Below are 12,250 nucleotides of genomic sequence, written 5' to 3'. Positions count from 1 at the left end.
AAGCCAATTAAACAATTCGAGGAAAACAAATAAAAGTAAACGTAAGAAAAATGATGCATGACATTTCTAAATGTTTGGAATATAGGGTAGTCGTTTCATTGGATTATGGAAGCTTCTCTTCTAGAAAGCATTTCAAGTCCATGCCTTTGAATTTTTTTTGCATGCATTCCTATCCCTGTATATTTTACGTCGTACTCATGAATGATTTTTGTTTTGTATAAAGTAATACGATACAACACGACACCTACTCTTAAACCCCGGATTTACACATTTACGTGTCCTAGGAAACTTTCTCAAGTATACTAATTAATGTTGACTGATTCATATTGAGTGAAGATATAACTTTCTCGAAGAAAGTTCTACCCAAATTAATTCTACTAAAACTTTTTGAACTATTAGAAAATGTCACAAATAATATTGGTGAATAGAGTAATAAGGTTGAATGATAATAAACGTAGACTTGTGATGAAAATTTTGAATGAAGAACATTAACTTGTAATATAAACTATTATAATTGTTCAAGGAGATGAACTTGAATAATATAAATAATCAAAGGTATTTATGTATATTTAGTATATTACCCTCATAAAATTACTAAAGAATAAAACTATAACCCTGAATCTTGCTTACAATTGTGAAGTTGTGGTGTAATGACAGGAACTTAGACATGGTACCAACATGATCCAAGTTCAAAACCAACTGAGGAATACGTTAAAGTGGATTTAAAAGTTTTAGCCCATAAAAAAACAACTCAATATGCCGAAACGTATTAGGATCCTCAAGGAAGTTTGAAATTTTCCTTTTTTTTTTTGGGTGCAGTGGTGACAAGGTTCATTGACAATAATAAAATTAGTAAGGTGTCCTCAAATCTCTGGTTCGTGTCATATTCATGGGATATCAAGAAGATTGACATCATGAAATTATTCCTAGTTAGATAAACTTTAACAAGATGATTCCATCAGCATAACAAATTAAAAGGAGAGACAACGTGAACCATGGAAAACTAAGCTTGAAGCCTAAGGAAGGCTCCTTTCAACAGAAGCCTTAGCATTTCAAATGAAGTCATTAAAATACTTATAACTTGGTCAAAATTCCTATATTTTATTGTGACCACTGTAGTTCCCAACATCCCCCACTGCAATAAATAAATCCCCCCTCAAGAGCTAACTACCAACCGCATTCATCACCTTTCAGTATTCCTTCACACTCTCTCAAATTTGTTTCCTACCTTCTCCCCATTAATCCCCGTGAAGCGAAGACATAAGAAGAAGAAAGAGATGAGGATGGATTGGAGCAAATATGTGTTTATTTTTGTGGTTATATCTCCTTTGCTTCCGCCGAGAGCAGTTGGAGATTTGTACACTCCTCTGAGCCCTATGCTATCTCCTCTTCTGAGTACTGCTCTTATCTCTTGGTTTAATTATTTCTCTTATTAATTAGTGTGTTCTGATAATTTCATGACATGGTCAATCTTGTACTATTTTAGACTTACCCTTGATACTCGGATCGTAGAGAATTAACTATAAGCTAAATTTGCTCAAATAATTGTTCATATTCTCAAAATGATAAAGTTGTCTGCTCTTTTTCCTCCCTTTTCATTTCAAGAAAAGTTTGTCCCTTTCTTTGCTTTTTTTGTGATCTCTGTGGGGAGAGCTTTTAGAGCCTTTTGCGACTTCTTTCTCATGTGGATCAACAGTTCTTCTAATGGAGCCTGCTCATTGAAATGGATGCTAGCTTCAAATTAAAACTAGTTCTAGGATTTTGTAGTTTTGACTAACATCACTTCAAAAATGTTGTCTCTTGAATTAAAGCTCTCCTCCTAGATGTGTGGTTTTTTTTTGTGAGGATATTCCAAGTGGAGTTTGTCCTGCTTAGTCACATGGATCATCTCTAATTTCTAGCCGGCTGACATGCTCTCACCTTTAATTTGGAATCTCTCACTGTTTTTAGCCTAACTAGAAATTAAATATCTTATAGGTTACATAACATTGCGCTTATATATATATATATATATATATCCTATCTTTTTTTGGCATTTAACTACCCTAATTTTCCAAAGTAGCACGTTACTACCTTCTGTTAAACAATCAATGGAATAGACACGGTAAAAATTGGTCAATTACACCCCTAAAGTTGCTTGAATGAACTGAGAGCCTTATCTTATTGTATGTTGAAAATGAGACGAGAGGGATTAATTTCTTAGATCATTCGAACAACTTTAAGGGTGCAATTGAGGAATTTTTAATATGTGAAAGCCGTAGGAGAATACTCGGGAGCATATCCCGATCCTTGACTAACAGATCGAAGAAGGCAGTAACATGCTTCGTTAAAAAAGAATACAGTACTCAAAATGTCGCGATAAGATAGGGTATATAAGTACAAAGTCATGTAAGCTATATAAGGTCTTTAAGTCGAATGTTTGTTTTATTTTTCAACTTAATTAATTTATGGTTACGTTTTTGATTTGGTCTTGCTTATAGATGGTGTATGTAACGTTGTGGATTGTGGAAAGGGGAAATGCCAGGCATCTTCAAACCACACTTTCGGGTTTGCTTGCCAGTGCAACCCGGGATGGACCCAGTTCCACGTCGGTGACAGTTTTCGGTTCCTTCCTTGCGTCGTCCCAAATTGTAAGTTTGTCTCACTCGTTATGAAATTTGATATGAGTTGGACTAGCATAGCCAGTCTCACCATTGGTATTTTTTGGTTTATATATACATGATAGGGCAGTATGCCTTATTTTCATTCAAAAAAAAAAGTCTCACCATTGGTCTGTCTCTTAATATAAAATTTAACAAAATGAGTTGATGCTTCATACTGTTTTTTGTACCAAGGGTATGAAGTAACAACTCTTTTACTAAATAAGCCACTGAGAGAGAGAATAATAGCGACGTTGATCTTTCATTCACATCAGAACAAATGGATCTCACCAATCATATTACTTAATCACTCATTTTCTTAAATAAGGTCATAAATATTAATATACTCACATGCGTATACATTAAAATGCATGATTCAAAATATAGACAGAAATAAACGGGATAGATTTCTCAAAAAAATTATAATTTTGCATAATACTTATTTGAATCTTATAATTGTTTTAGCCATCCTATTCTTAAATGCTTAAATATAACACTAGAACAGAATAAGTTAGGTATATGTTGCATTCGAAGGTTTGGCCCTTGGTTGGATACATGTGTTTTGTTGCAATAGAATTTGGTTCCGATTAGAATATCAATATAAGCTAGGTTCATATGTAAAACATCAAAAAGAATAGATGTAATCATCAGCTAAAGTGAGTGAATTAATGGTTGATGTATATTTTGGAGAAACCTTGATATAAATGTATTGAGTCATATTTACATCACTGGACAATCATCGATGAAAGTGAGTGAATAACTTGTCCATGTCAATTTGCAAGAAACCTTGATTAGTTGAATTTATGTCAAATTTACATAACTGGACAAAGAGTCGAAATTTACAATCTTCTAATGTTTTCTTCGAGGTTTTGTACATTGTTATCTTGAAATTGATCAAATAATCTCTCTTTTATCTGAAAGATGGAAATAATATGTGTACGCTCTTTTCAGGGAAAGAAACTTTTTTAAGTAGTGTACCCTTCTTTTAATTTTCAATTGCAATTTATTTATTGATAGCATTTCTACTAATGACAATTTGAGAAAAGAGTTTAAACTTAATTTAAAAAGTGAACAGAGGAAATAGTTACTGTTTGTATCCTCAATTTTGAGTTTCTACTGTTACTGTCTTTTTGCCATTTAATTTGTTCAATTTTAGTAATGATGTTTCTTACCGACCACAAATCTAAATTTTCATCTTTCTGTATAAAATTCTTAACTAATGCTCTTCAAACTTCCCTGAATTTATTTTCAGGTAGCATCAACTACTCTTGCACCAACAATTCGGTGGCACCCGCACCAGCTCCTGTTCCACCACCTCCTGACAATCTCTCCATCTTTGACCGTAATTATCTTCTCTTTCCAACCTCAATATCTTTGAATAAATTCATGTGTGTGTGTGTCTATATTTGTGTGTACACATACATGCATCTATATTAATATGTATATACATATATAATATAGAGAAAACACTTCTTTAAACTTAAATGGACTGGGACTCTGTCTGTCATATTTTAATCCCTAAAATTTGCTTTGAGATGTGTGTTGATGTGAGAAACATTAAGGGGCTGTTTGGTTGATGTATTTGGCATTGGGGGTTGGGCAGAAAGCCTGCCAAAAGAGCACTTTTGGCAGGTTTTCTACCCAACCCCCAATGCCAAATACATCAACCTTTGTGTGATATATAGACACACACATATGTATGCGGACACATGTACAGGGAGTATGAAACTACCACAAACTTAATTAAGTGGACTGAGACTGAGGGCTCTGTCCATCAATGTTGGTTATCCCTTTTATTTGCTTTGAGATGTGTGTTGAGTCTTGAGAAAATGTAGCGTTAGGGGCTGTTTGGTTGATGTATTTGGCATTGGGGGTTGGGCAGAAAGCCTGCCAAAAGAGCACTTTTGGCAGGTTTTCTACCCAACCCCCAATGCCAAATACATCAACCAAACAGCCCCTAACGCTACATTTTCTCAAGACTCAACACACATCTCAAAGCAAATAAAAGGGATAACCAACATTGATGGACAGAGCCCTCAGTCTCAGTCCACTTAATTAAGTTTGTGGTAGTTTCATACTCCCTGTACATGTGTCCGCATACATATGTGTGTGTCTATATATCACACAAATTATTTCTAATTGTTTATTACTATCTTTATTCTCCGAAAAAGCATGTATGTGGTCCTATTGTGGTGGAGGCAAGTGCTTGAACACTGCGACCTATGAGCACAAATGTGAATGCGATGAAGGCTACAGCAATCTCTTCAACACCTCAACTTTCCCTTGTTATAAAGATTGTAAGGCATCTATTATCATCTTTGATAAGGCATTTTATTACCATCTTTAAAAAAAACACTAAATAGATCTATTAACTGAATTGTCTACTTGGCTCGGGTTGCAGGTTCTTTAGGTGCAGATTGTGCAAATCTTGGCATCAATGTATCAAATTTGACTAAATCTGCGTCTCCATCCAGTCTACCTGCAGATAATAGTACTTCAGCTGCTAGAGGTGAGGAGAGAAATAGATTGAGTTTAACCTACATATATAACAAAGTAAGGGTAAATTCTTTTTGGGTTTTGCAAAACCACCTTAAACTTTTAAATCAGAGAAAACCCCTTCAGAAATATAATAAACCCTCTAAACTAGTTGAAGATCTCATAAACAATGTCAATAAGTAGAGTGATCGATAAGTCTGATTTATGAAATATCTCGTGAGGCAAAATTTGAATGAAGAGAAATACAAGAAATAAGTCATATTTTGAGAGTTTTTACTCTACGTCAACATTAATGTTGTTGTTAAGAGGGTCTAATATAATTTTAAATTTCCATAGGGTCTTCTCTAATTTATAAAGTTCTGGAGAGTTTTGTGCAAAACCTGCAGTTGTTAATGTGGTTTTTAGTGAAATTTACCCATGAAATAAAGCAGTTAACATTGCACCTATTCTTATTGCTTGGGCTAATTTAACATTTATTTTCTTGTGTAATTTTTACCAGATCTATCTTCTCCAAACAACTCGATACTTTTGTCTATCTTCTTTATCTCGCTTGCGTTGGCTCGATTGATATAGACAGCACATACAGCGCTCTGAGGCTGATACTATGATTGTTATTAATATAGATTTTAAGCTCTTCTTGAGATTAGCTATACCTCATGTTAGATGATATTGTTCCTTCTCGTTTGAGATTTTGTGCAGTTAGCTGGTAGAATAGTTGCATACTTGTTTTGATTGGCTTTGTACTCCAATCCATTGCATGGACTGATTGATGAATGAGGATTTGGATAAAATAAATAAAACATTCTTATACAGAGTTTCAGAGTAATTTTTTTAATCAAGATAGTGTATGTTCCTCTACTTTTAATGCTGAATTGAGTAATCAGAAAATTGTTGGAGGAGGTTTTTTTTTTTAAGGGATAATTTGGGCCAGCCCAATTTTATTGACTATGAAGGGATGAGATTCCCGTGTAACAAGTACGGGGGCCAAAAAACGCTACCCAAGTTTGGTGGCACGAAAAGGAGATTAAACCGAAGAAAACATTTACAGGCTCTCTATAAAAAAATCATGTAGTAGGAAGGAAAAAGGTCCGTTGATCAAAATAAAATGATTTTGTTCAAAGTTTTTTGTGAAGTTTCCAAAGTTGGACATCAATATGGGAGTCTTCAACTAGATACAATAGCATGGAATGTTGCAGAATTGGAAAATCTTTGTGTGTGAAGATACTGTTAGGAAATACCCGGGGTTACGCTAAACCCCTAAAAACAGCAGAAACGTGATATAGAGAAAAGTAAACCAAGATTTACAAGGTTCGGTAAACTTGCCTACGTCCCCGGGAGCCACACAATTAATTTCTTATTAATCAAAGAATTTACAGTAAAAGAGCAGATCTCAAACTTAAGATCTTTCAATAAATACAAATCAATACTGTAGCTACAGTATTGATTCCAACTCTTTAATTCCCCCTCAAAATAACCTATTGAGAGCTGAAAAAAGATCCCTACTTTAATTCTCAAACCCTCTTCTCTTTTCTCCTCTTAAAATGCCCCCCTCATATCTTTTTGAGCGCTGGAGGAAAAAGGTCAGGAGAGAAGAAAGAGGATCGTCGTCGCCTGGGGAGAAATCACGAAGGAGCCAAAGGAGAAGCCACGGTGTCTAGGGCACAGGGTTCCCTTTTATAGGGAAACCCTAGCTGAGCAGTCGACAGCCTGTCGAAAGCCTGGATCCCATGCTCGAGTTCGCCTGCGAACCTCCCTCTCCTACGCTACATTCGAGCTCGCCTGATGTTGACCACGAGCTCTCGTGCAACCTCCGCTCGAGCTCGCCAATTGTTCGACCACGAGCTCACCTGAGCTTCGACCACGAGCTCTCCTGAAGGAGCTTCTCGCCTCCCGCCTCCAGCCAGCCACTTCGACCTCGCCTGCAGCCAGCGACCTCGATTTCGCCTGCATCGAGCTTGCCCACTCTTCGTTGATGACCTTGCCTGATTTTGAGGTTTGGTCTTCACACCCAAATCCAACAATCTCCCACTTAGAGACCGAACCGCCGTCAACAGGCTATCTTAACAAGCACTTACTCCTGTGTGGCTTTGCCCTCATCACTTATGCATGAAGACCAACTGAAGTTGCGCACAACTCCAGTTTCTAAATAGTCACCGCTTTTGTTAACATATCTGCTGGATTCTTACTTCCTGGAATCGTTTCCAGTTTCAACACGTCATCTTCCAACAAGGATCTGATGAAGTGGTATCAAAGCCCAATATGCTTCGTTCTAGAATGAAATGCGGTATTCTTAGCCAAGTGTATTGCACTCTGACTATCACTGTGCAAGACATTCATCTCCTGATTGAATCCCAGCTCTGTTAACAAACTCTAAAGCCATATCATCTCTTTACTGGCTTCAGCCACTGCTACATACTCAGCTTCTATATTGGATAGAGTGACAATCTTCTGTATTTGTAACATCCAACTAACAGTTGTAGTTCCGACAGTGAACACATAGCCAGTGGTGCTTCTTCAGTGATCGACTTCACCTTCAAAGTCTGCATCTATGTTCCCTTGCACTTCCACCTTTTCCTTACCAAAGTGCATACACTTCTTTTGGTGTCTCGTAGATATCTCAGAATCCACTTGACCGCTTCCCAATAAACTTTTCCTGGATTCAACATGAACCGGCTGACCACTCCCACTACATGGCCAATGTCTGGTCTCATACAGACCATTGCGTACATCAAGCTTCCAATGGCTGAGGCGTAAGAAACCTTAGCCATACTCTCTTTCTCTTCTTCTAACTGAGGAGAGTGATCATTTGATAGGCGGAAATGGCTGGCCAATGGTGTGCTCACTGGATTGGCATTGCCCATATTGAATCTCTGCAAAACACGGTTGATGTACTTCATCTGAGATATCTTCAAGAGACCTCTCTTCTTTTCTCTCGTTATTTGCATCCAAGGTTCTTCTTTGCTGGACCCAAGGCCTTTATATCAAACTCTTTTGACAATTGCTACTTTAAACTCTTGGTATCCTCCATATCTTCACTTGTGACCAACATATCCTTAATATACAATAGTAGGATGATATAACTGGATTGATATCTTTTGAAGTAACTACAATGGTCGGCATTGCACTTCTAGAAACCTTCCTTGTGCATAAAGCCGTCGAACTTTCTGTACCACTATCTTGGGGTTCGTTTCAAGCCATACAAGCTCTTCTTGAGTCTGCACACCATGTTCTTCTTTTTTTCTTCCGAGAAACCTTTTGGTTAGTGCATTTATATCTCCTCTTCTAGATCTCCGTGAAGAAACATCGTCTTCACGTCCAACTACTCGAGGTGAAGATCTTCAATAGCTATAATATTCATCACTGTCCTGATAGTATTTAGCTTCACTACGGGAGCAAAAATGTCGGTGTAGTTAATTCCTTCCTTCTGCTTGAATCCTTTGTCAACTAACCGAGCTTTATATCTTTTGGAGCCATCCTGCTCCTCTTTCACCCGATATACCCATTTGTTATGGAGTGCCTTCTTACCCGTGAGCAACTCAGCTAGTTCTCACGTCTGGTTTGAGATGAGAGACTTCATCTCATCTTTCATGGAAATCTCCCACTTGCTCGCATCTCTACTCTAATAAGGTTCATCGTAGCTTTCAGGCTCCTCTCTATCTGTCAGCAACAGACAGTTCATATATCTCCTGTTAGGCACAGGAGGACGAGAAGATCTTCTCAAAATCAGAGCTGGTGTGTCTGGCTCATGCGCACCGTTCTGTTCAACATTCTCTTCTGGCTAAGGACCTTCTGCATTGGGTTCTTCCGAGGGTTTACTCGGGACATCATCTGCATCTACAAATATGGACTCGCTCTCTGAGTCATCTGTCTTATGCATGTCCTTATACATCATATTCTCGTTAAATATCACATCTTTGCTCCTGATCACCTTCTTATTTTCTTTTTCCCAAATGCGGTAGCTGAACTCATCTTCACCATAGCCGATGAAAGTGCATTTCTTTGACTTGGGATCAAGCTTATTCTTACCTTGATCACTAATATGCACATAAGCTACACAACCAAAAACTTTGAGATATGAGAGTTTTACCTCCTTTCCGCACCATACCTCCTCTGGTATTTTATGCTTCAATGGAACCGATGGACCTCGGTTGATCAAGTAAGCTGTTGTGTTGACTGCTTCTGCTCAGAACTGCTTTGGTAGGTCTGACTATATCCGAATGCTTCTTGTTCTCTCTGTCAGCGTTTTGTTCATCCGCTCAGCTACACTATTTTGCTGAGACATGCTAGGCACGGTTCTCTCCATTCTGATCTCGTGCTCATAGCAGAACTTCTTGAATCCGGTGTCTTCATACTCACCACCATTATCAGTCCTGAGCTTATTTATTCTCAGACCGGTCTCATTCTCGGCCATGGCTTTCCATCTCCTAAAAGCCTCAAATACTTCTGACTTATGCTTCAGAAAGTAGACCCACACTTTTCCGAGAGTGATCATCGATAAAAGTCACGAAGTAGTGTTTTCCACTAATGGACGCGGTGGTGGTTGGTCCCTATACATCTGAGTGAATGAGCTCTAGCTTCTCTTTCCTGGGAATTCTGCCACTTGTCTGAAAGCTGACTCTCTTCTGCTTTTCAAGTATGCATTCTTCCCACATGTCCATCTCCACTGACTACAGTCCTGGGAGTTTTCCTATTGTATGCATGATTTTCATCCCCTTCTCACTAATATGACCGAGTCTCTGGTGCCACAACTTTAAAGTTTCATTGTCTGCTGCAACTAAGATTAAACAACGTGCACCTGTTGTCATATATAGAGTACCAGTCTTCTTGCCTCAGGCAATCATCATTGTGCCCTTTGAGATCTTCCAATCATCTCCATGGAAAGTCGTAGTGTATCCTTCGCCAGCTAACTGGCCTACGGATATTAAGTTCTTTCTCATGTCGGGAATATGTCTAATATCCTTCAGCTCCCATACTGCCTCGTTCAACTTAATTTTCACTACACCTTTGCCCACAATAGCACACAGTTGATCATCATCAATGTATACATATCCAAGATTTACGGGAACATGCTTCTCGAATAATTCTTTCTGAGAAGTAGAATGGAACGACGCTCCTGAATCTAAAACCCAAAATTCCTCCTTGCTTTCCAAAGAGCATATCAATGCGTCGTCTCCTCCTGGGGTGGAAGAGACATTCACCTCTATCTTCGCCTCCTTCTCCTTCTGTGCACACTTACACTGATTCTTATAATGCTCGATCTTTCCATAATTTCAACACTCGATAGCCTTCGAGCTGTTGCTTGGATTACTTGACTTGGACTTCCCGTCTTTTGATCTACCTCTGTAGTTTAATTTGTCTCATCCGTTCCCTCTGGTTGACTTTCTATCTTTTGACTCTGTATGCAATACTAAAGAGGTTGTAGCTTCATCTGACTCTCTTCGTCGGATCTCCTCACTAAGAACCAGATCACGAACGTCGTCGAACTTCAACTTATTGCTTCCCGATGAGATACTCACAGTCGTGACTATAGCATTCCAGCTTTCTGGTAGGGAAGACAAAAGGGTCAACGCTCAAACTTCCTCATCAAACTCAATTTCAACTGAACTCAATTGGGTTATGACCGTGTTGAGTTCATTGAGGTGTTGTGCTAATGACGCGCCTTCTGCCATTCTCAGGTTGAATAACCGCAGCTTCAAATGAACTTTGTTAGCGACTGATGGCTTCTCATACATATTTGAGAGTGCTGCCATAAGACCCGCTGTGGTCTTCTCCTTCGCTATGTTGAACACAACATTGTGGGTCAACGTCAATCTGATAACACTAAGGGCTTGTCTGTCTAGAAGGTTCCACTCATCCTCCTTCATAGACTCCGGTTTCTTCCCCGAGAGAGGTTGATACAGATTTTTTTGATATAGATAATCCTCTATCTGTATTTTCCAGAATCCAAAATATGTTCCATCAAACTTCTCAAGTCTCACTTTTCATTCATCAGTGGTCATGGCTCCCACTTGAATCTGACTTCCTTTAGATCATTTCACACTCTGATACTAGTTATTGGGAAATACCCGGGGCTACACTAAATCCCTAGAACAGCAAAAACATGGTATAGAGAAAAGTACAACAAGATTTATAAGATTCGACAAACTTGCCTACATCCTCGGGAGCCACACAATTAATTTCTTATTAATCAAAGAAATTATAATAAAAGAGCAGATCTAAAACTTAATATCTCTCAATAAATACAAATCAATGATGTAGCTATAATATTGATTCCCCCTCTGTAATTCCCCCTAAAAATTAACCTATTGAGAGAAGAAAAAAGATCCCCACTTTAATTCTCAAACCCTCTTCTCTTTTCTCCTCTTAAAATCCCCCTTCTTTTTGAGCGCTGGAGGAAAAAGGTCAGGAGAGAAGAAAGAGGATCGTCGCCGCCTGGGGAGAAATCACGAAGGAGCCAAAGGAGAAGCCACGGGGGCTAGGGCACAGGGTTTTCCTTTTATAAGGAAACCCTAGCTGAGCTGTCGACAGCCTGGATCCCACGTTCCAGCTCGCCTGCAGACCGCCCTCGCCTGCTCTACATTCGAGCTCGCCTGATGTCGACCACGAGCTCACCTGCAAACCCCGCTCAAGCTCGCCAACTGTTCGACCACGAGCTTGCCTGAGCTTCGACCACGAGCTCGCCTGAAGGAGTTTCTCGCCTGTAGCCAGCTTCCTCGACCTCACTTGCAGCCAGCCGCCTCGACCTTGCCGGCATCGAGCTCGCCCGCTCTTCGTCGATGACCTTACCTGATTTCGAGGTTTAGTCTTCACACCCAAATCCAAAAGATACTTAGCTCAATATGTTGAAAAACATGATGATTCATTATGTTAAAATACACACACACACACACACACACACACACATATATATATGGAGAAACTTGGTACCAAGTTCTTCCATTGAACTTGGTAGTAAGGTGGCCAAATCACCCCCTTACATCACGCCTCGAAAATGGAGCCTATTTTTAAAAGTAGGTGAGGCTCTCTCTTCGAGGCGTGATGTAGGGTGGGGATTTGTCCACCTCACTACCAAGTTCAATGGAGAAACTTGGTACCAAGGTTCTCCATATTTCTCA

General features: G+C 38.9%; 1 protein-coding gene across 1 annotated transcript; it reads left to right on the top strand.

Annotated features, from left to right (window-relative positions):
• On the top strand, positions 1,136 to 5,844 carry LOC109820154. The gene is made up of 6 exons (XM_020386255.1): positions 1,136 to 1,395; positions 2,481 to 2,630; positions 3,892 to 3,981; positions 4,811 to 4,936; positions 5,041 to 5,148; positions 5,635 to 5,844. Exons 1-6 carry the CDS (start codon positions 1,278 to 1,280, stop codon positions 5,706 to 5,708), a joined length of 666 nt encoding a protein of 221 aa, XP_020241844.1. The 5' UTR covers positions 1,136 to 1,277; the 3' UTR covers positions 5,709 to 5,844.

Source organism: Asparagus officinalis, chromosome 8 (genome assembly GCF_001876935.1).
Source record: "Asparagus officinalis chromosome 8, Aspof.V1, whole genome shotgun sequence".
In the NCBI taxonomy this organism is placed as follows: Eukaryota; Viridiplantae; Streptophyta; class Magnoliopsida; order Asparagales; family Asparagaceae; genus Asparagus; species Asparagus officinalis.
Note: the sequence above shows the minus strand (reverse complement) of the source record. Positions and strands in the feature narration are given on the sequence as shown.

Coding starts and splice junctions, on each gene's coding strand:
- LOC109820154 (XM_020386255.1), top strand. CDS start 1,278: ATGAGGATGGATTGGAGCAAATATGTGTTTATTTTTGTGGTTATATCT. Junction 3,982..4,810: donor CAATCTCTCCATCTTTGACC/GTAATTATCTTC, acceptor TCTCCGAAAAAG/CATGTATGTGGTCCTATTGT. Junction 4,937..5,040: donor TTTCCCTTGTTATAAAGATT/GTAAGGCATCTA, acceptor CTCGGGTTGCAG/GTTCTTTAGGTGCAGATTGT.